The 25,225-nt window shown below is 37.5% G+C and overlaps 1 protein-coding gene across 8 annotated transcripts in view; it reads right to left on the bottom strand.

Annotated features, from left to right (window-relative positions):
* The window catches only part of IntS9 (integrator complex subunit 9), a 370,946-nt gene that overhangs the window by 254,422 nt on the left and 91,299 nt on the right, over positions 1-25,225 (bottom strand). For 7 of the 8 annotated variants that reach the window (XM_090373281.1, XM_090373278.1, XM_090373284.1 and 4 more), the window contains one exon: positions 21,484-21,604. In XM_090373281.1, coding sequence (XP_090229407.1) covers positions 21,484-21,604 — 121 coding nt within the window. The remainder of the gene's footprint in view (positions 1-21,483; positions 21,605-25,225) is intronic. The other variant, XM_090373279.1, reaches the window with a different exon arrangement.

Here is a 25,225-nt window from a genome sequence, read left to right as displayed (position 1 = left end):
TTTTGGACATCTTTTTTAGAAGGCAGCATCTGTGCTTCTTCACTTTAACCTTCGCTGATGGTAACAAAAACATAGTTTTGCTTGGTGCTCAGCAGCTCTTCCAGTGTTAGCATTCCTGAGGTAGCAACATCATCATACACTTTAACAAACTCCTCAAATTTGTCAACAAATTGATATAGTCCTTAAACTCCTCCATTCTTTCCCCCCTTTCGCTCAGGGGAGAACCAAAGGGGAAGATTCTCCAATGCATTACAGTCTAAAAAAATGTGTGAAATTTAAGATGTGTATGGTGCTATCTAGAACAGGACATGATCCAAGGAGGTTGTCTTTGTGTGTGCTAGGTGCAGAGACTGTGAGGAAATTCGGCGCCAACTCAGCATTCTGATTGGCGTCTATGAGAGTTTGAGGTGCAGGGTGGATGTCCTCGAGGAAATTAATAAGAGGGACCCATCAAACTCTCAGCTACCTATCTCAACGCCAGAGCTCACTCTTGTGCATCAGGCAACACAGCGGCAATCTCCAAGGCAGAATGGGCTGGTCCTACAAGAACTAGTTATTGTTGGTGACCCTATTGTCAGGGAAACAGGAAAATACTTTGCAAAAGGGACAGGTGAAACAGGACCAGGGTATGTCTGCCAAGGGCAAAAGTTGATGACATACACGTTGGCACTAATGACCCCAAGAGTAAGAAATCTGCAGATTTACTTAACAAGTACAGGTAAATGTTGAAAAAAAGTCGAGAGCTAGGGTTGAATTTGAAAGTTTCTGCAATTCTGCCCAGAAACGATAACAGGGAGTATATGACGAGAGCCTTGTCATTGAATTCGGCCCTGGAGAGATTGTGCAAGGGTCATAGGTTAGAATTTTTTTAGCATGGACTGTGCTTGCTAATAGGAGAGAATGCATCTACAGGGATGGGATATACTTAAATAGAAAGGGTGCAAGAATATTTGCTGATGCTATCAAGGTAATATTAGGCGGGTCGGAAAACCACTATCTTGTGGGGGATTCACAGACTAAAAGAGCAGAGGAGAAAGCGATTCTTGCACTGCTTCTATTGTAATGAGCAGCAGCCTAGACAGCAAGTTGCTGGGGACTTCAAGAGCTGCTGGGAGTCACCAAAGAACAAGTAAATACATGGGCTGTGTAAGGGTAACTAAGAATAAGAACAGGACAAGAACAAGAGCCATACATTCATCAACTTAAAGAGGCCCAGCAGAATCCATGTGCAACAATCCAGAATCATCAAAATGTGAGCCATTCTTCTCTCCACTTTCATTAGCTAAGAATGAAAAAATTTTTCCCTTAGGCGAAGCACTGCTATTGGCCTCATAATTGCACAGAAGTTTGTTATCTTCTGTAAAACATAAGTTTCGAAAATTTGCCATTCACAACATGGAATAGTTCTGTACTGCAACATAACAGAACATGTATACCAATGCTAGAAGTATAGTAAATAAATTTGATGAATTTGAAGTGTTGGTCAAGACATCAAAGGTGGATATTGTCAGGATATCAGAGACTTGGTGTCACACAGATATTAGGAAAGCATATTTTGGAATTTGGGGAGTAAAATGTGTACAGACAGGATAGAAAGGGAGGATGTGTTATGCTGTTAATTAAGAAAAACATAAAATCAAAAGAAGTGCATCCAATTGATATTGATCAGGGGTGGCCAACGAGTCAATCGTGAATTTAATTTCGGTTGATCACAATGAATTTTAAATATACAGTCATCCCTCGATTTGTGTACCTTATACAATGTAATTTTTGAGATGGTAGATCGCAGCACACATTTTTTTTTTTTTTTTTTTTTTATGTAAACCCCAAACACGAGAGGTATTAGAACCTATAGTACTTAGTACCATGCTTGGATTGGAGGTTGAGAAGACAAAAGAAGATATTTGTTGACATTGGACTTGAACTTCTGTAGACTGTAATTTTCAGGAAATATGTATGAAGGAAGGTTGTTCTAGAAAACGGCAGTTGAATGAATAAAGGAGGAAGATGAAAAGTTGGTTCTGTGAGTTTGAAGTTGGACAGTAAATGGATGTTGGCTGATGGCGGCACGTGTTCAGACTATTTTGAAAGAGAAAGCGGGAATTATAGAAGCCAATTCAGAAGAACAGTGCCCATGGAAGTATCTGTAGAAGAGGCATGCAGCAGAAACAATAAGTCTATGAGACATCGAGTGAAGAGACTCTGTTAGAGATGAATCATTAATTAACCTAACTGCCCTCTTCTGAATGGAATCAAGAAGCCTGAGGGAGGTTTTGGGGGCACCACCCCAGATGTGGAAACAATATACCATGGCAGGGCAGATTTGCGATTTATACAGAGTGAGCAGCTGTTTGGAAGAAAAGTAATGCCGAGAGCAAAAGAGAAAACCAAGTTTTTTAGATGCAGAGGAAGCAATATTTGTAATGTACTTGTGCGAAGAGAGATTAGAAGTCAGGGTAATCCCCAAAGGAGATATATCATTTTGCGTAGAAATCGGAGTGTCACTAAAGATAAGCATAGGAGCAGAAGAATCCTTTTTGTAAGATATAAGACAAGACTGAGTTTTAGAAGGGTTGAAATCAACTAAGTTGTCTTTGCCCCACCGGAGGATTACCTGAAGATCGGCATTTAAGGAATTGGTAGAAGATTTTCGAGAAGTTGAAGCTGATTGGGCAGGGCAAGGTTTCTAAAAATGGAAAGTGGAATGCAATGTGCTATCATCAGCAAAACTATGGATAGGATTTGCAGTCAATGGAAGAAGGTCTACAATATACAAGAGGAAAAGAGTGGGGGAAAGAACTGAACCTTGGGGGACACCGGCATTAGTGGAGAAATTAGAAGACAGAGAGCCATCTACCATCATCCTCAGTGAGCGATCAGAGAGAAAACTGGATAACCAATTACTAAAAACAGTTGGCAAACCATAAGATGGAAGCTTGTTTAGAAGACCTTTATGCAAACACGATCGAAAGCCTTTGAGATGTCAAAGGCAACTACTCTTGTTTCACCGAACCTTTCCACTGAATTAGTCCATAAATGGGTAATATAAGCCAGTACATCACCAGTGGATTGACACTGACGGAATCCATACTGGTGATTGTTGATCAGACGGAAGGTTTCTAGGTAGTTTAAGAGTTGGCGGTTCATTGATTTCTCTATTACTTTAGAAAGAGTAGAAGTAATTGCAATGGGACGATAATTGGATGAGAGAGATTTGTCACCCTTTTTAGGAACTGGCTGGATATGAGCAAATTTCCAAGCAGAAGGAAAAACACCTTTGGAATAAGAAAGTGAAAAAAGGTGGCAAAGAATAGGAGTAAGTTCAGGAGCACAGGTTTTAAGAACAAGTGTAGAAATACCATCGGGACCTGGAGCTTTCTTAGCATCAAGATTCGTCAAAATCCTTCTGACATCCTTTTGACGGAAGACCACAGGAGACATTGAATGGAGTGTGTTGGGAATAGTGGTAGGTGTTTTACCAAGATCATTAATACAGTCAGTCCTCGTATAGCATGACAGTTGTGTTCCTAGAAACCCTCGTGCAATGCAAAATCGTGCAATATAAACGACAGGCCCTATGAGAAAAATAGGGTTAGGTGCCGACCACCCAAGATTTACACACATTTGTAACCAAAACATTACCCAACACAATAAATTACCGTAATAAAATATTGCTAATGCTTTTGCTTCTTTGTTTTCGTAAGCAAACTTGTTTTTTGTTTGATTTTCTATCCAAACAGAAGACAGCCGTTCCATCTCTTCCAATTCTTTGTGTCTTAATCTAATGGATTTTAATTACACTTGAGTTGTTCCTGCTATGAAAATTGTTATTTTCTCTGCATTCTTTGTAATTCTCGGCGTTGCCTCATTTAGGCCTGTAGCACATGGTCTTTCATTTCGCTCAAAGCGTTTCACAATTTCATATATATTTTTTTTTTTATCGACAGAGGCGGACTGGCCATAAGCCTTACCGGGGAAACCCCGGTGGCCAGGAGGCCGGTGTGATTTTGGACATAAACGCTAGTATGAGGCCACCACAAATTTTCCCGGGTAAGAAGTTTTGACCCAGTCCGCTTCTGTTTATCGATATTGCTTTTCTTTTTCTCTCTGAATCTGTAGTGTATTCACCAGGACGCTTCCTTTTCAAACCTTTTAAGTATTTTACTCATTTTTAGGGAATAAAGCACAATTACAAAATGAGGAGGCACGCTTGATACATATAAACAAAGCTGCGTGCGTGTAGTAACTGAATAAACAACACCGTAAAGGCAGAGACACTCTATTAACATCTCACTAGCTCACATTTTACTAAAGCACTTTTCTGGGGGTTACTACCATAAAAGAATAAAAACAATTTCCAATTGCATTCCTGCTAGTGGAATCTGTTATAAACTTGGTAGTAAACTCGATCTAATTGCATTTGCGATAATACCGATAGCTGGAATTGTGTGGGTTTTTACGTTATTATGGTGAAATGTGTTTCCCCTTCACCAATATAAAAAATTAAATACATTTTCAGAATCTTCTTGTCATTCCTATCGTGTTGCGTTCAGTTGGGTTGATTCCGCGTTCGACTGCCTTTTCTTGTAAACACAAAGGCGAATCGTACATAAGTGAATTCGGTTCGTGTTATATACGATATCATTCCCCTATTTATAAATCGTGTATGATCAAATTCGTGTAGTGTAAACACGAGTTACACGAGGACTGACTGTACGTGAGTTGGAAGAAAACTGGGATGCTAGCAGGTCAGCTTTATCCTTGGTTGAAGTGACAACAGAACCATCTAGATTGGACAGAGGTGGGTGAAGAGATGGGCAAAAGTTGCAGCTATTAGCTTTGGCAAGAGACTAGAATGCTTGGCTACCATTAGGGCAAGGAGAAAGTTTTCTACTCTTAGCCTGTTCAAACTCTAGTTTGGACTGATTAATAACTGCTAAATGAAACTGAAGAATTAGAAACAAGCCAATTACGATATGCAACATTCTTCTCTTGAACAGCCTTAGCACATTTATTGGAAAACCAAGATTTAGATAAACGACTAGATTTTAAAGTGGAGTGTGGGATAAAGGATTCCATTCCTGCAAAAATAATTTCACTGACACGATCTGGGCAAATGTTGACATCAGAAGTTTTGAAACAGTAATCCGACCAAGGAAAACAAGAAAAGAAATCTCGCAGGTCATCCCATTTTGCATTCTTGTAATGCCAAACGACACGAGGTTGGGAATAGCCATGAGATAAAGGTTCCATTGGAGAAGAGACAATCACCAAGTTGTGATCTGAAGTGCCTAAAGGGCGTCTCACTTCAACCGTGTACTTAAAAGGGTTGTTTGTGAGAAAAAGATGAAATGTGTTGGCTGTATGATTAGGATTGTCCGGTATTCTTGTAGGTAAATGAACAATCTGTGCAAGGTCATTAGTAATTGCAAACGCCTCAGCATGTCGACCAGCTGGGTCGGTGTGACTAGAAAACGGAAGCCAGCTGGAGATGTGAACATTAAAATCAATAAGAAAAATTACCTCACTATTAGCAAAGTTGGACTGGAGAAGAGAGGAAGTCAAAGAGCTCCAAGTATTAGTGGAGTTGGGAGAACATTAGAGACAACGGATGAATTTGACACAATGAGCTAGAGAGATTTTAAGCCAGAGAAGATCAAAGAGAGGAGATTCCAAGTTGACAAGTCTCTGACGGGGAATATCAGATCAGACATATGCAGAATTACTACCTTTGAGGCAAAAGGAATCATACAGCGAATAATTTGGGCATCTGAAATGAGCAGTAGTTGAATCAACCGATAACTGAGATTCTGTCAGAAAAAGTACATGGGGTTTGGCAGACTTAAAGTGGAACTGGACATCATTGAGACCACGTATATTTGTCAAATGAATTAGGAAGTGCTTGGGAGGTTTAGATCTTTTCGCAGATAAGCTTGCTCTATTAGTTTGACAATTCATGGTGTATTCAATAGTAAGAAAAAGTGGGTGGGATATGGCGTATGAAGTAATGAAATTTTTGGATATGGCGTACACATTGTAAGAATATACCCAGATCCTTGACATAACGTGGCCTCGACAATGCTCCCCGCATACACACTACTTGGACTCCCTCCAGTCACTATCTGGCAGAGTAGAGGTAGCAAGATTATATACTAGCTGATCCGGAAGCCTCCGACAGAGTTACCAATAGGTTTGATTTGATTTGAGTTTTATTGGCGCATAAGCAGCTGAGGCTATAATGCGCCAACCAATAGGTTCAGTCCGGTGTACTAACTAGCGGCCGGCCTGCGAACACCGTTTTAGAGCTGTACCCTTGAAATGTAAGGAATATTGGATCTCGCAACGATGTTCATCATAACCTCATCAATCATACTGCATGATGGAAGAGATAGGGAAGGGTTGACCGGAACTTAGCTCTAGAGACTAAACATGGGTTCACCACTTCAAACCTCCAATAAGCAAAGTGGTGGTATTTCACCGGTTGATGAGAGTCATCTACCACCCAGTACTGCGTGGTAACATAGAGGAGGCAGCATTCCTCCATGTGGTGTGGGCACCACACCTTGACCCCTGCTTACGTTGGTTCACACCTGGGTGGTCACCCACCATGTACTTGTGCATGGAGGTTATACCCAGGATTAGTAACAGTCCCACCATCGTGAACATGCAAGCAGAGGATTTGTCTGTCACAGACCTTCCGGACTTCGTCGAAATTGGGTGCACTTGACTTGAGCGTCACCCGAATATCAGTTCCATCAGCGTTTTAGATTCCCAGGTAGCAAGTACAGCTTGTCTAGCATATCTGGGAGAATGTCTGTGACAATATCAAGGACCAAATTTTGAAGGAAAAAAGTAGATCACATCACAAATTAAGTAGGCCACTCCTGATATAGATGAACAGTGCACTGTTGAGTCAGTTTGGTATGACATAAGCACTGCGAAAGCAAAAATAAGAGTAGGAATGTGTTATAGGCCTAATGACTTGAATGAGCACAATGAACAATTGTACAGAGAAATAGTGGGCTAGTAAATCAGAATGGCTTATAATGAGGGATTTTTACTTCCCAGATACTGACTGCAACTTCTGAGTTGGTCACTCGCACACTAATAAGACTTTTGTGGATTTATTGGATGATTGTTTTTTGCAGCAGCATGTTCGAAAGGCAACCAGAGAGGGTAATACTCTTGATTTGGTTATCAGCAGTGATCATTCGTGTATTAAGAATTTGCAGATAAAGGAACCACTAGGTGGCAGTGATGTGGGATTTACTTAAGGATATAAGTAAGTATACAGGAGTAAATGAAAGGGTTTTTGCTTCCGTAAATGTGAATACGGACAGTTTTTAAATTCTGTACAGTGGGATTAAGTGATGATATTACCAATAGCAAATTCTAAGTGGGAAGCATTCAAGGAATTAATAGTGGAAGCTATTAAACGTTTCATACCTATTAAGAAATATTGTTCAAGGTTTAGGCCTAAATGGTTGTCAAATGAACTAATGAGACTCGTGGCAGAGAAGAAAAATGCATGGGATGCATATATCAGATGACACAGAAGCCTATGGCAGATATAAGCTAGTCTGTAATAAAGCCACAAAGGAGGCTAGGCAGGCGAAGGCAGATTGCGAGAAATCTTTGGCAAAGGATGCTAAGAAAAACAGCAAGGGTTCCTTTACTTATATATATTTTTTTTTTTTTTTTTTATGAAAACCCCAAACACGAAAGGTATCAAAACCTATAGTACTTAGTACCGTGCATGGGTTGAAGGAGCAGTATGTGGGGAGGGGGGTGCCGGAAACTTTGCTCTAGAGACTAAACATGGGTTTCGCCACTTCAAGCCTCCAATAAGCAAAGTGGTGGTATTTCACCAGTTGATGAAAGTCATCCACCACCTTACTGTGGGATGAGGATGACAGGCATGACATAACAAAAGCTGGCCCACAAAGTTAATAATAATAAAGTGTATTATCTTTGTTTCACAAAAAAAAAAAAAAAAGTATCTTTTGCTTTCAGTGGTGAAAACAAGACATAAATACAAAAACGTATTCTTTCCCATAGCTAATGCGGACAGTTTATACCCATTTGCTAGCAATAAAATTACACGCACTTAGCAATCCTACGAAGTGAGTGGAAAGAGAGAGAAATAGCACCTTGAGATATGAAAATTAACCTACACAGACATGCCGAAATGAAATTGTGTATACAATAAAAATTCTTCTTTAGGTCATTGCATATCCAAATTAAAAATAAGAAAAACTAGTTAAATTAATTCGGGCTATAATATGAGTGTTAAAAGATATCACTGACACCTACATTATATCGAGGTTGCACTGCACTGCATGTATTAATATATATTGAAATATTCAGTGTTTGTTATACAAAAGTACTGATGCAGTACTTTTGTATAACAAACATTGATGAGATGGCAAAATTTTACCCCCCCCTCCATATTGAGATTATAATATCTTTTATTATATATTTGTAACACTTACCTACACCTAATTTTTAGGATTTTATGTATATTGTATTTTTTTTTTTTGTAAATAAACAATTTTTATGCTGTTTAGTTGATTTGATTTTAGTGGTATCAAAATTTATATTTACTAACACTTTTTAGGTTAAGTAAATCTTAATATAAGATTTTTAATTATTTATTTTGCATGTGTGGCAGTTTCTTGTACTAAGGATACAAAATTCAAAAAGCCTCTGGTCCCAAGCATTCTGGATAATGGGTCGAGTACCGTACTATATTGAAAAACTGACCATCTGATACTTTTAAATGACAGGATAACTAACAAAGCTTCATTTTTTAAAGACCAGCATCAGAACTAGTACATACACAACATATATGGTACAGGCTTTAAGTTCATAATCTTTGTGAAAATTTCTACAATATAAACTCTGAAAGGAAGGGGATGAATCCGATTGGTCCACTTGATATCAATGGTTCAACTGTCGATGATCCTGCTCAGATAGCAAACAAACTGAATGAGTATTTTATATCTACATTCACACGAGGAGTTATTAAGGTTTGAAAATGCCAGACAGTTATCAAATTGTAGCAAGGTGCTTAATGATTTTGTAATAACTGAGAGAAAAGTGGAGGAAGTTAAACATAAGAAAGGCACCTGGAGTGGATGGGATCTATCCAGTTATATTAAAGGAGGCTGCAAAGGAAGCAAACCCTTAGCCATAATTATGAGAGCATCCTTGGACTCAGGAGAGGTCCCCACAGACTGCAGATGTGCAAATGTGTACTCAATTCACAAAGGAGAATCAAAGGGTGACACGAGTAATTACAGACCAGTCAGTTTAACTTCTGTTCCGGGTAAAATAATGGAGTCACTGGTTAAAGATGCATTGCGGGATCATCTAGCATTAGTAGAGGCATTTGATGCAAGAAAGCAAGCTTATGCAGCATCAGCCAAAAAAAAAAACCAAAAAAAAAAAAACCAGTTCCACCTCACCCCTCTGTTCGTTCAAAATACCTGTCCAGCTGAGCCATCAACTTATTTAGGCTATGAACTTCCACGACAAGGGATGGAAGTCTGTTCCACCAACCAACCACCCGCTGGCTAAAGGCAAATTTCTGCACGTCTATCCTATATCTGTCTTTGCTCAATTTGAATTTATGCCCTCTCAGGTGATTATTCTGAGCAAGAGGGAGAATCCCATCAAACCATTCAAGGCTTTATACACCTCTATCAGATCACCTCGCTGGTGCCTAGTCTCCAGACACTGTAATTTGCAAAACTTAAACCTTTCTTCGTAAGAGCACCCCTTTGTTCCATTCACTAATCTTGTTGACCTTCTCTGTACTCCTTCCAGCAGCTCTACATCCTTCTTGAAATGAGGTCTCCAGACCTGTATACAGTACTCTAGGTGTGGCCTGACCATTGCCTTATACAAGGGAATAATCACCTCCTTATCCCTGCTAGAAAAATTCCTATATATCATTGACAATACACCATGAACTACTCTTGCAGCCCGTCTGCACTGCTCAGAGAACTTCATATCTGCCTGCACAACCACCCCCAGGTCCCTTTCATTCTCTGCCACTCTCAGTGTAGTACCACAGAGTTGATACATTGCTCTGGGGTTGCTGTTTCCCATATGTAGTACTTTACATTTGTCAATGTTAAACTTCATTTGCCACCTCTCAGCCCATCTGCTCAAGCTTTCCAGATCCTGTTGCAGCAGCATAGTTTCAGTAGTGTCCTTGACAACCCTGCCAACCTTCGTTTCGTCTGCAAACTTGGACATTAAGCTTGATATACCATCATCAATATCATTTATAAATGCAGAAAACAATTATGGACCCAACACTGAACCCTGAGGGACTCCACTAATAACATTAGTCCACGATGAGCAGTCTCCATTGATTACCACTCTGTCTTCTCCCTCTCAACCACCCATTTATCCATAGCAGCAATTTGCCTCCAATGCCACACTGCTCTAATTTGTGCAGCAAGACTTCCCCTTATCAAAACCATGCTGTGTCCGAGCTATAACTGAAGTCTTGTCTAGATGATCCTGCAGTGCTTCTTTAACCAGTGCCTCCATTAATTTTCCTGGAACAGAAGTTAAACTCACAGGTCTATAATTACTTTTGTCAGCCTTTGATCCTCCTTTGTGAATTGGGGTCACATTGGCACATCTCCAGTCTGTGGGTACCTCCCCTAAGTCCAAGGAAGCTCTCATAATTATGGCTAAGGGTTTGCTTATTCCTTTGCTGCCCCCTTTAATATAACTGGATAGATCCCATCCATCCTAGTTGCCTTTCTTGTGTTTATCTTCAACAATTTCTCCTCCACTTTACTCTCAGTTATTACAAGATTCTCTAGCTTACTGCCAGAGTTGAATACACCTCTGGCATTCCCCTCGCTAAATAACTCCTCATGTGTGAATGTCGATGCAAAATATTCATTTAGTTTGTTAGCTACCTGAGCAGGATCATCAACAGTTGATCCATGGATATCAAGTGAACCAATCTGATTCATCCCCTTCCTTCTAGAGTTTACATAAGTAAAGAACTCTTTGCTGTTTTTCTTTGCATCCTTTGCCAAAGATTTCTCGTAATCTGCCTTCGCCTGCCTAACCTCCTTCGTAACTTGGTTACAGATCAACTTGTATCTATCATAGGCTTCTGTGTCACGTGTTAATTTGTATGTATCCCATGCATTTTTCTTCTCTGCCATGTGTCTCATTAGTTCATCTCACATCCATTTTGGCCTAAACCTTGAACAATATTTCTTAGTTGGTATGTAAAGCCTAGTAGCTTCCAAGATAAGTTTTTTGAATGCTTCCCATTTTGAATTTGCTGTTGGTAAAATCATCAGTTGGTCCCACTGTATAGAATTTAAATACTGTCTCAGTCCATCGTAGTCACCTTTATGAAAGCAATAACCCTTCCCTTCCCTAATGGTAGTTACCTCTTTGAGTAAATCCCACTTCAGCACACTGTGATCGCTGCCACATAGTGGTTCATTTATCTGCAGATTCTTAATGCATGAAGAATCACTACTGATAATCAAATCAAGAGTATTCCTTCCTCTAGTTGCCTCCAAAACATGCTGATGTAGAAAACAATCATCCAATAAATCCACAAAAGCCTTCCTAGTGTGTGAGTGACCAGCCCCCAAATTCCAGTCAATATCTGGGAGATTAAAATCCCCCATTATAAGACTCTCTGATTTACTGGCCCACTCTATTTCCCTGTACAGTTTCTTATTATACTCATCAGAGTCATTAGGCCTATAGCACACTCCTACTCTCAATTTTGATCTGCCAATGATTATGTCACACCAAACTGACTTGACACTGCACTGTCCAGCGATGTCGACTGGCTTCACTTCTTTGGATTTTATGAGTTTCTTAACTAATAGCATAACCCCTCCTCCCTTCCTATCCTGTCTATCCTTTCTGTAGACGTTGTACTCCCCAAATTCCAGTTCTGCATTCCTTATATCTCTGTGACACCACGTCTCTGATATCCCAACAATATCTGCCTTTGATGTTTTGAGCAATACCTCAAATTCATCAAATTTATTTACTAAACTCCTAGCATTGGTGTTCACACAAGTATCCATGCACCTGTTTCTATTCTTAGCTACCCTAACACAACCCATGTGGTACAAGTAAACACAATGACTCCCAGCAGTCTCTGAAATATCCTACATCTTGTTTTTCAGGCTTCTGTCATTCCAATAGAAGCAGTGCAAGAATGTCTTTCACCTCTGCCAGTGGCTACTGTTAATCTATTAGTCTTTGTCTCCCCCCCAAGCTAGCAGTTTTCCGACCTAACTAACACTGCCTCGATAGCATCAGCAAATATTCTTGCACCCTTTCTATTTAAGTGTATCCCATCCCTGTAGAAGCAGTCTCTCCTGTTAACAAGTACAGTCCAGGCTGAAAAGGGCATGTCTTGTCTGACAAATTTGATTTTTTTTTTTTTTTTTTTATTAAAACCCCAAACTCGAAAGGTATCAAAACCTATAGTACTTAGTACCATGCAAGGGGTTGAAGGAGAAGTATGGGGGGAGGGGGGGATGCCGGAAACTTTGCTCTACAGACTAAACATGGGTTTCACCACTTCAAGCCTCCAATAAGCAAAATGGTGGTATTTTACAGGTTGATGAAAGTCATCTACCACTTTGGTTATTATGATGTAGTTACAAAGGAACTGGATGCAAAAAATAATTTTGATATCATACACTTGGATTTCAGGAAAGCTTTTGACACTGTTGCACATGGAAGACTACTGTACAAATTGGAGCAGAATGGTATTAAGGGTAAATTGCTACAATGGATAAAAGGATGGTTCAGTGGGAGAAGACAGAGGGTGGTAATTAATGGGTGCTGCTCTTCGTGGACTCATGTTATTAGTGGAGTCCCACAGGGTTCGGTGTTGGGTCCACTGTTTTGTATATTTATCACTGATATTGATGAAGGTATATCAGGCTTAGTGTTGAAATTTGCAGATAATACAAAGGTTGGCAGTGTTGTTAATGGCAGTAATGGCAGCGTGCTACTGCAACAGTATCTAGAAAATTTGGGCAGATGGGCTGAGAAGTGGCAACTGAAGTTTAACCTTGACAAATACAAAGTACTGCATATGGGTAGAAGTAACCCCAGAGAAACGTACCAACTATGTGGTACTACACTTAAGGTGGTAGAAAATGAAAAATACCTGGGAGTAATTGTGCAGTCAGATATGAAGTTTTCTGAGTAATACAGAGAGGCTGCAAGGGCATGTCATGGGGTTTTGTCAATGATATATAGGAGTTTTGCTAGCAGGGAAAAGGAGGTGATTGTCCCTCTGTATAAGGCAATGGTCAGGCCACGCCTTTAGTACTGCGTACAGGTCTGAAGGCCTCATTTTAGGAAGGATGTAGATTTGCTTAAGCGTGTACAGAGAAGGGCAACAAGATTGGTGAGGGGAATGAAGGGATCCTCTTACCAAGAGAGGCTTAAGTTCTGCAAATTGCAGTGGCTGGAGACTAGGCACCTGCGAGGTGATCTGATTGAGGTGTATAAGGCCTTGAATGGGTTGAGCACACTGAATTCTGATGGTATTCTTCCGCTTGCTCACATTAGAAACCTGAGGGGGTATAAATTCAAATTGCGGAAAGACAGTTGTGGGACAGATGTGGCAGAAATTTGCATTTAGCCAGCAGGTGGTTAATTGCTGGAACAAACTTCCATCTGTTGGTGTTGTGGAAGTTGACAGCTTAAATTTAAGGAGGAACAGGACAAACCTTTAAAGCAACTAGATGTGTGAAATTGTTTTTTTTTTTTTTTTTTTTTTTGGCTTATGCTGCATAAGCTCATACACTTGCTTTCTTGCATCACATGCCACTACTACTACTACATTGATTCTTTTAGAAAACAGGCCTTGTACGTCAGGTTGCATATCACCCAAGTTTCTTGCGATGACTGACTAACTGGTTAAAATAAATTATTAAAATAAATAAATGATATACCGTATTTTCCGGCTTATAAGATGCGGATTTTTTCGCGAAGAAATACTCGGAAAATCACCATGCGTCTTATAGGGTCAATGTCAGATTAGGCCTAAAGACTACCGGCAATGCATTTTCGATGACGCAGTGACGGTAAACTGAGTTCTGAAAACTTCCCTTTGAAATTCACACCAATTTTACTTAAGATTTATCTGTTGAAATATATTTTTAACAATTATCAGCGGTTACAATCTATGGCAACAATACATTCCAGTAATCTTTTTTTCAATGGAAAATTTGTTGAAATCTGCGTGATATGAATCTCACAATCAGATGTAAGTAAAAACTTCTTTCATTTTCCCATGTGTTTGCTTCCTCTATAATATGATCTCGTGCTTTTATGGTATAGCGGGCTAATTAGACTGGATCGGCATTTTTCAATTCCAACCATCTTTTACAAAGAGAAAGTGACACCCGTATTTAGGGTGTCAAAGTGACACCCTAAATATGGTCTTAGGGTGAGTAAGAATGTAAGAATTCTTACTCACCCTAAATTTGTCTTAGGGTGAGTAAGAATTTCTGTTACGTTACTTCTGTCAGCTTTTTTCAGAAACAAACATTTCATTATTGGTTGAACATTTACCCAAGCGTATACCATTATTTTGAGAAAAATATATTACCGTATTTAATTTTATTATTATTATTTTCTCCAATATATTATTTTTATTATTTTCTCCAATATATAATTTTTATTATTTTCTCCAATATATTATTTTTATTATTTTGGAGAAATATTTATTTTTTTATTTTTTTTTTCAAAATATGTGACCAAAACGAGGGTGCTTCTTATAAGCCGGAAAATACGGCTTATAAGATATACATAAGATAAAAGCGTTAAAATACATAGAAGCTTTCAAGACAAAGTGCCTCTTCATCAGCTAGTCGGTGAATGGTGTACTTCAGTATATATATATACAGGGTGTTTCAGTTAAACGTTTCAGAACTTCTAAGAGGGGTAGGGTACATCCTGACAACTCGAAATCATATAGCAATGTGGAGTCGGAAATGCTTTCCTGAAGCGGTGTTGTACACAGAAGCACCATAAAGAAAAGAGACCGTAAGTGAGAAATCGTTTTAATAATACTGTACATGAAAAGAAGCAAAAGGTACATGGATTAAAGTAAGTGTTCGAAGTTTCTTCCACGGGCTACAATGCACGCCTCACATCTCTGACGCATGGACATCCGAACATTCTGGAATACTCCAGGCGAATTTCGAATTTCTTCGGCAGCTACTGCGATTCTTGCAACCAGCTCCTCAGCATTGTCAACAGGGGTGTCATAAACTAGCGATTTCATATGACCGTGAAAATTCCTTCACAAGGGAAGGAATTTTCAACACGCATAACGACCATATCTGGGCGGTCGAGAACCCGCATGCAATACGACGTCGTGCAGCACAGATTCGATTTTCGGTCAATGTATGGGCCGGTATTATGGGAGATCACCTCATCGGACCTTACCTGTTACCGTGTCGTCTAACCGGACCTATCTACTTGATCTTTCTGCAGCAAGTATTGCCACAACTTTTGAGAGATGAACAGATTTCTGCATCGACGCAACAGACAATGTGGTTCCAACACGATGGAGCCCCTGCCCATTATAGCGGAGATGTTCGTAACTACCTGGATGTCACATTTGGTCAACAGTGGATCGGATGTGGTGGTCCCGTGCGTTGGCCTGCTCGGTCACCCGACCTATCATGTCTTGATTTTTATTTCTGGGGTCATATGAAATCGCTAGTTTATGACACCCCTGTTGACAATGCTGAGGAGCTGGTTGCAAGAATCGCAGTAGCTGCCGAAGAAATTCGCCTGGAGTATTCCAGAATGTTCAGAGGTCCATGCGTCGGAGATGTGAGGCGTGCATTGTAGCCCGTGGAAGAAACTTCGAACACTTACTTTAATCCATGTACCTTTTGCTTCTTTTCATGTATTATTAAAACGATTTCTCACTTACGGTCTCTTTTCTTTATGGTGCTTCTGTGTACAACACCGCTTCAGGAAAGCATTTCCGACCCCACATTGCTATATGATTTCGAGTTGTCAGGTTGTACCCTACCCCTCTTAGAAGTTCTGAAACGTTTAACTGAAACACCCTGTATATATATTGATGGTTACAATAGCAAAAGTCAGCCAGGCATGATCATGTATCACGAGTCTGGTGTCGGGAGAACAGAATTACGTACACGTGTTGACCGCCAGTGCTCATTGCACTGCAATACAGTAAATTCTATAATAGGGTGGAAGTGTACTCCCCTGTGCGATTCATAGTGCTATTATTGGTAGCTATATGCAGTGCTTCAAGCCATGAGCGCTGGCGGTAATCACGTGAATAGTCGACGATTTCAATATCCCATCGCAGGGAGCAAGATTATGCTGTTGAACCCAATAATGCTCGGTGACTGCAAAGCATTCAAAATTAGTGATTCGCAGAGCCACCTCATGCCGAGAAATCCAGTCTTTCAATCCTCCACCAGACTCAGCTACATAATTGTTATTGTATTTTAATGCTTTCATCTTATTTTATCTGTTTTATCTTATGTATATATCATTTATTATTTTAACCAGTTAGTTGGTTGTTGCAAGAAACTTGGATGATTGATTCTTTTGTTTGTATAATTTTTCAACATTACAACACTCTCCTCAAACAGCAAATGCTTCGTTGCAGCAAATTATAAAATAAACCTGTCTTTCCAAGACTGAAAATGTCCTTTACCTCATATTTTTGTAGAATGGATCTTACAAAACACAACCAATCTGCAGCTTATTCTTTCTTTGTCAACTGATCCAGAATCACTGCAAATATTTCGCAAAACCAAGTTATTTCTGTACTTAAATCTTTGGAGTCAGCCATTGCTGCATTTGAGGTTGCTAATTTCATGCTGCCTTTTCTAGCAAAATTGGACCTGATATTGGCAAATTTGATGCATACATCAAATTTGCCAATTTGATGCATGGAAAAATGGCCAATTTGATGCATGGAAATTGATGCATGCATCAAATTTGCCAATATCAGGTCCAATTTTCCATCCTCACAGCCTTTTGTATAATTGTCAGCTGTATTTTTGGAACTTTTATTTTTCAAAATTAAACTGAAAGTTTGATGATGTTAAATGTCATCTTGCAGTGTTAGGGCAACAAAATGTAAATGCAGAAAATTAAGCTGGGAAACAAAGCTGAAAATTATACAAGAGGAATTTATACAATTCTGTTCCATCCTATTTGTATAATTAGAAAATTATACAAATAGGATGGAACAAAGTAGCTCATAAGTGTAACAAAAGGCTCTGAACCTGCTTTAACAGTTGTAACCAAATCTAATCAATTTTCAGGGTTTATTTATGTTGTAGTTACCATAAACTAGTTTTGTTTAAATAAAAGTAAATTAGGATATGATTGCAAAAAGTAAGCTTATACAGCATCGGCCAACCCCCCCCCCCTTCCCATTACACCTATCCATTCATTCCAAACATTTCTCCGGTTCTATCTACTTGTTTAAGCTATCAACTTCCACGACAGATGGAAATTTGTTCCAGCAGTTCTACATCCTACCTAAAATGAGGCCTGCAGACCTGTATGCATTACTCAAATTGTGATCTGACCATTGCCTTATACAAAAAATATAATCACCTTCAAACAAACATTTAGAGAGAATGGATGTGTGAAATGGTGTTGTTTTTATTTTTTTGGCTGATGCTACATAAGTTTGCTTTCTTGCATCACACGCCTCAATTACTATTACAAATGTACTACTACATCAGATATAGTAACAATGTAAAAAAAATTCACTGCTAGTAATAGCAGAAAGGCACCTATAAAATAAAAGTAAAATTAAATAGATTAGAGTATGAATAGAGAAATGCTGACCACATCAGACATAGTAACAATGGCAAAAATGAAATAGGCACCTGTAAAATAAAAGTAAAATTAAATAATATAATATATGAATATTATCTTCATATAATATATATCAGTTTCCAAATATACGTATAAAAATGTTCTTGTTTATACCCTGGCAAGACCACCAGGTCAGTAGAGTTTACAGTAAATCACCAAAATAAACATTAACTTTCACGGGCTTGATAATATACATATATACAGGGAGTTACTGTGTGTGTGTGTATATATATATATATATATATATGAATATGAGTTAAGTTAATAGTGGTAAGAGTTATTAAAGGTAAAATATGATATACTAGCTTATCAGGTAAACCAAAAACCATGGCGGGTACCCAACGTGACCTGGAAAAAAATCAATATATGCCATGACATAAGCAATAAATTATAAACATATATAAAAATACCATTAAAATGTTAATTATGGCAATAAGATACTTTGAAAGGGACTTTTTCTAGGGCTAACCCTTTCAATGTATCAACCATAATTAACGAGCTATCCGTTTCTGTAGTCATCGTCCAGCATAACTATGTCCAAATATATGTAAAATAGTAAGATAGAGCCAAAAGGTAGTGACGAGAATAAAATTATGTTAATTAATCCCAAATTTAGCAGTAAGCTGGCAAGATGACTGTTAGCCCGACGGATAGCCAAAATTTAAATTTAAATTATAGAAAGAGCTATAATTATTATTAGGCATATGTGCGTAGTTGATAGTAAATGCAGTCACTGTAGTCTAAGCAAAAATAACAGTGGGAGCTATCGCTAACCAAGGCGAACGGAAATTGGTTATGTGACATGGTTATGTGACATCACACATGGTTATGTGACTATTTAATATTTAATATTTATTATAATATTTATATTTATTATAACATTTACTATTTGCTTTTTCATACTTGGAGATATATATATATATATATACACATAGTAACTCCCGGACTTACAGAAATTAGACTTTACATAAGTTTTTGCCAGCCTGTCAAACTTAAAAAAAATCGTGGAAACATATTTTACATCACATAGGAATAAATGGAGGTATTGTGAAAACATCGTAATGTGAACCAAATAACACATTGGTTTTTTTGTAATTCATTCCAAGTCCTTGGAAGTTTAAAATTTCGCTGTATTACTAAGCTATTTGTCTTTCTAAAAGGTCATTTTTATAATGGAAATTGCACTACCCTTTCATCGTTATCATATGTTCCGTTATAAGAATCAATTTTGAACGCCTTTGTGATATTTTTCTAAAACATTTCTGGAGATCACTACCATAAAACAAAATAGGAAAGCCCTAGTAAACTCTATCTTATTGCATTTGCGATAATACCGATAACCTCAGTTGTGTGGGTTTTTACGTTAGTATGGTGAAATATGTTCCCATTCGCTGAAATCTTCAATCATATAAAAAACAAATTTTCAGAAACTTCTCTTCATTTCTATTTGTGTATTACAATGATGAAGGGAAAGCGACCAATGAAAAGAGCAAGTGGTGGTAGTGCCAGGAAACGAAACAAAATTGATTTAGAAATGAAGATGAAAATGATTAAGAAGTACGAAGCAGGACAAAGTTTGCCATCTATTGCAAGGGAATTAGGTCTTGCTGCTTCAACGGTGAATACTATTTTAAAGGACAGTGCATGTATAAAAGAACATGTAAAAGGATCAACGCACTTAAGATCAACAGTGATCACAAAACAGCATTCAGGTGCTATATCGAAGATGGAACAGCTATTAATAATATGGATGGAAAATCAGATTTAGAAGCGAGTGCCCTTGAATCTAATGACCATTCAAGCAAAAGCAACAAGTATTTATAAAGATATTAAGGATAAGTATGCCGTACCCCAATCCAAGTTCGTGGAAGTAATGGGTGGTTTAATAGGGTCAAGCATCGTGCTGGTTTCCAAAACATTAAAGTATGCAGTGAAGTCGCCAATGCCAATTCTGGAGCTGCAGAGAAATTTTGTGATGTGTTGGAAAAAATTATTGATGAAGGTGGCTATTCAATGCAGCAAATTTTTAACGTTAACGAGACTGCTCTGTATTGGAAAAAAATGCCAGATCGAACATACACTACCAAAGAGGAAAATACAATGCCAGGTTTCAAGGCTTCAAAAGATAGGGCCACGATCTTTCTTGGGGCTAATGCACCAGGAAATTACAGATTAAAACCACTGCCTGTGTACCATTCTGGAAATCCTCGTGCATTTAAGGGAATCAATAAAGCCACCCTACCCGTGCATTTCCAATCAAACCAGAGAACAAGGATAACAATATCTCTTTGAGGATTGGTTCAAATGCTGCTTCATTCCCGAGGTTGAAAAATATTGCAAAGACAACGACGTTCCTTTGAAGATTCTGCTTCTATTAGATAATGCTCCGACATCCCACGCATCTAGTGATTTTAATTCGAACGTGAGAGTCATATTTCTACCGCCAAACAAGACTTCACTCATCCAACCTAGGGATCAGGGTGTTATTTCGAATTTAAAAGCATACTATTTACTTACCACATTTGCTCAGGCATTGTCTGCAGTAGGCAGTGAGAAAAATTTTACGTTAAGAGACTTTTGGAAATCTTACAGTATTTACCATGCCATCTTAAACATTAATAAGGCCTGGGCAGAAATTACTAAAAGTTGTTTAAATGCCGCACGGAAGAAAATATGCCTACTGCACGTAAAAGGCATTGAAGGATTTGAAAAAGATGAATCATATGAAGAGGTTACCGATCAGATTGTAAAGGTTGCAGAGCTACTTCAGTTGGAGGTTGTTGCCAAAGACGTGGAGGAGTTAATAGAGGAAGAAGAGAAGGAATTATCTAACAGAGAACTTATTGACTTGCAGGCAGCGATAAGAGGGGTGAAAGAAGAAAATGCTGACGAAGCTCAAGATGAACCAAATGAGGAGCCGAGACGCTTCATCACCAGATAGATGGCAATGGCATTTCGTGAAATTGCAATAGCAAAGTTTGAGAGATGGATCCTGATAGCAAACAATTCTTAAAAGTTAACAGAGTTAAGAGGGATGAATGATATGCTTTGCTTGCTACAAAGAAATCTACGATGAAAAGAAAAAAGCCACTGTTCAGTCATCCATTAATATGTTCTTTTGTAAGGTAGAGCGGGGGACCCCTTCTAAATCCCCACAGCCCTCAACCTCCGCAGTGGCGTACTTACCAGCTGAAGACGTCGATTCTGGAAACGATGCTCGAGAGGTAAAACTTACTAATGTTATGCTTGTCTCCTTTTTTTTTTTTTGTAATTTTATAATTTTTGAAATTTTTTTAAATTTCACGCTTTTTTAATATTCCCTGCGCACGAGATAAAAAATTGAATCGTTGAACATTTCTTTTTTGATTCAATCAATTCAGCAAGTACAGTTGTGAGTGCTGCACAAGCATGGGTGAAATTCCAACTTACGTAGCATTCCGCGGAACGCAATCCTTACGTAAGTTGGGATAGTTCCTGTGTGTGTGTGTGTATATATATATTCATTACAAATATTATACTTAAGGATCTATTCCTAAAATCAAATTTAAATATGCACAACCTTACCAGTTTTTCAGAAAAAGCTACAATTTTCACTTTTGCCAAGCTGCTGCTAACCTCCTTAAATGAATATACTTGTTTCCAACATGTGGGTCTTACAGCATCACATAGGGGTACAGGTAAACTTCTGCAAATAATAATAAACAAAGTATAATATTCAAAATGAAAAGACTGTTTTTTTTTTCTTTTGATTATGAATTATGATTTAAACATTACGATCAAGAGAAGAAACTTAAGAATTGTTTAATCCACAGTAGAATAAATCATGAGGTATGAAAAAAAAAAGGTAATGAAACAGTGAGAAAGTCAAAAGATATGTGAATGAAGAATAATTCAGACCAGCTGTTTCAAATAAGTATAGTCCACTAACAGATAAGTTTACATTAAAAGTATTAATTAACGAAGTTCTTCATGAGAAGCCATTCATTTTGAATATTCTAAGTTTGTCATTATTTTACACTGAGAATGCAGCAATTAAATGAAAGGAACATTTAATAAAAAAATAAAAAAAAATGAAATAGTTTATATTATGAATCGCATTTGCAATACATTTATGTTTAATCAATGATATGGAGTCTATTGTTAATGAAGTGCACACTGAAAACATTTTCTCCAGTAAAAGCATGCAAAATTGGAGCCGAACAGTTAACTGCTAAAAAATTAACAAACCACTGACGGCTAGAATTTCCTTAAAATGCTGATTTTCAGCAAAAGAAAAGAATCAACTGAAAGGATAATGTCCCAAAAAAGTTTAATAAGAGTTATCACATTTGGTTTTACATGTCACACAATGAATTTTCTTATGTTTAGTAAATTGTTCGCCGTAAAAAGTTTTAAGTTTAGATGTGGCCACCTAAACTTAGCTTGCTAAAATGTTTCATGTCTTTCATAACTCTAATGCAACTCTTCTGTAACTTTTTAATATACCATTACTAAGGAAGAAAGAACTACAAAGCATTGTAGTTATTTCCAAATGGACAGAAACAAAACTATTTAAAAGAAGGAGCTAACGCATTTCCTGACCTGTGTGCCATAATGAGGAAGACCTAAGATCATGTCTAAAATTTAAGGTTAACAACTTTTTAGAGTGCACAGTTGACTGCTTAGAATCTCAGAGAAAGTAAAGTTATCCTCAATATAATTTGCTTGTTTGATAACATATTTTTATTTCAGAAGACAGGAAGCCAATTCGACAGATTACTAATGTGTTGTCAAAGAGTATGTACCTACAGTATGTACTAGGGCTTGCAAACCGGTTTTATAAAACGGTTAAATTCGGTTTTCATATTGAGTTGTTAAAACCGAAACCGAGCTTCTAAAACCGGATTCAAATATTTATATTTATTACTCTTAATGTCTAAGATAAAATCAAATGTATGGAATTATTTTGCTCGAAAAAGCAAAGATGAAGCACAATGTTCGAAATGTCAGAAGATAATGAAGTCATCTGGAGGATCTATATCATCTTTGATGTTGCATTTAAAGAAAATTCATCAGATTGACATTAAACAAGATACAGTGAACCTCCCGTAAAAATGGTAAGAACAGAAAACTTTATCGTTAAAAAATCTATGGAAGAAGAGATTTCAAAATTAGCTGCTTTAGATGGATTTTCTTTTAATTCAATTGCCAAGACTGAGTTTATACAATCAAGCCTTCACCTTCAGAGAAATAAATACGATAAATTACCACCAGCCTCAGTGAATGGAGTTAAAAATATGGTTCTGAATTATTATAAAACTAAGAAAGAAGAACTCATTCAGCATTTCAAAAATTCATTGGTTTTGGGTGCACGGTATTCATTGACTCTAGACGAATATACGTCTATACAAAATAAAAAGGTATATGAATATAAATGTGCATTCAAAAGACAATCATTGGGCGTTAGGTCTTATTGAGATTAATGGTTCACTTGATAGCAGAAGAACTGAGCAAACTGTGAATGGACACTTGAAAGAATTTGGTTTGAACTTGGATGAGAATATTGTTGCCTGCACTACCGATGGAGCAGCAATGATGATTAAGTTTGGAAGGCAAATTACGCCTAATCATCAACAATGTATAGCCCATTGTATACATCTGTCAGTTATAGATGTATTTTATGAAAAAGCAATCAATTATGGTGCCACAGTCTCTGAGTCTCCCAAAGACAATGAAGAAAATGAAAATAATGAAGAAAGTAGTGATGATGAAGAAGTTGAAGAAAAACAGAAAGGCATGCTTTATCAAACCGACTTTACCGATGAGCTCATTTATTTCTTCAATCCAATGGCCAATATTGTACAAACTATTAACAAAGTCAGAAAAATTTGCAAGCCTTTTCAAAAATCGCCTACCAAAAATGACATATTACAAAATTTTGTTAACGCAAAATTTAATGGGAAAGAATATAAACTTATATTAGATTGCAAGACTAGATGGGATAGCACATTCTATATGATTGAGAGATTTCTGAAATTGAAAAATTGCATTCCAAATGCTCCATGTGCAGTACTGTCAACTGAAGCTGTGTCTGACGATGACTGGAAAACACTTGAATTGCTATGTGAAACTTTGCGACCAGTTGAAATGATTCTGAAGGCTATAACCTCAGAAGATACAGACTTACTTAAAGCAGAGTCTTCAATAGAATTTCTGCTTGCTAAGCTTGATACAGCAGAAAACCCATTTGCTTTAAAGTTTCACCAAAGCCTTTTGCAGCGTTACAATGCAAGACGAAATTGCCAAATTGTGGCTTTGCTGAGCTATCTACACAACCCCAAAAAGTTTAGGAAAGAAGATTCAGGTTCAAGAACTTTTGATTTTCCAAGTAAGCAAGTTTTGAAAAAGCATGCTGAAGAGATTTATCAGAGATTATTTGCAAAACATTCCGAAGGCATCTTAGCATTGAATGAAGAAACTGAAAATAAAAGAACTGTTCTTTTAGAAGAAAACAAAGACTCGTCTAGTTCCGATGTTGGAGATACACTCATGCGAGAGTATGATAGTGTAATAAAGAGATTAACTGAATAGCCTTCAAAATATCTGAGTGAATTGGAAATCAGCAAAGAATTTAAAATTTTGGAGGCAACTAGCAGTAGAAGTGAAAAGCTAGAGAAAGTTTATAGAGCACTGCTGACCATTAAACCAACAAGTGTCCAATCTGAGAGAGTGTTTTCGATCACTGGTCTCTTTAACACAAAAATAAGGTCAAGTCTATCACGAAAAATGCTTAATATACTGTGATTTTTAAAGGATCATTTTCAGAAAAAAGCTGAGCAATAAATAGTAAAGTAATTTCCCCAAGCTGTTTTTTTTCGCATTATTTTTATTTATTTATTATTATTATAGGGCTTATTATTTTTTTGTTTACTATACAAGAAGATAGTTTTTATTCAAAGGATTTGAATACAATTTGTAATTTTGTATAATCTCAAGCTGGTTACTTTTTTGGAGCATTTTAATTTTTTTATTTTTTTTACTATAAGAGGTGATAGATTTTGTTTAAAAGATTTGATTACGATTTGTACAATCTACCCAAGTTAAATAAATACCTGTGTTATAAGCTTTTAATTATTTTCCCTAAGTCTGAGAAAATCGGTTTTAAAACCGGTTTTAAGAGTAAACTTCGGTTAAACTCAGTTTTGAAATTTCTTGGTTTTATGCAAGCCCTAGTATGTACTTCTGGATCCTTTTAGAATTACAGTAAATCCCCGCTATTTGTGGTATCTGTATTCGTGGTTTCGCGTATTCACGGTCACTGATTTAA

Source organism: Mastigoproctus giganteus, chromosome 5 (assembly GCF_048544385.1).
Source record: "Mastigoproctus giganteus isolate SK-2022 chromosome 5, ASM4854438v1, whole genome shotgun sequence".
Lineage (NCBI taxonomy): Eukaryota > Metazoa > Arthropoda > Arachnida > Uropygi > Thelyphonidae > Mastigoproctus > Mastigoproctus giganteus.
This window is presented reverse-complemented; position numbering and strand designations above follow the sequence as displayed.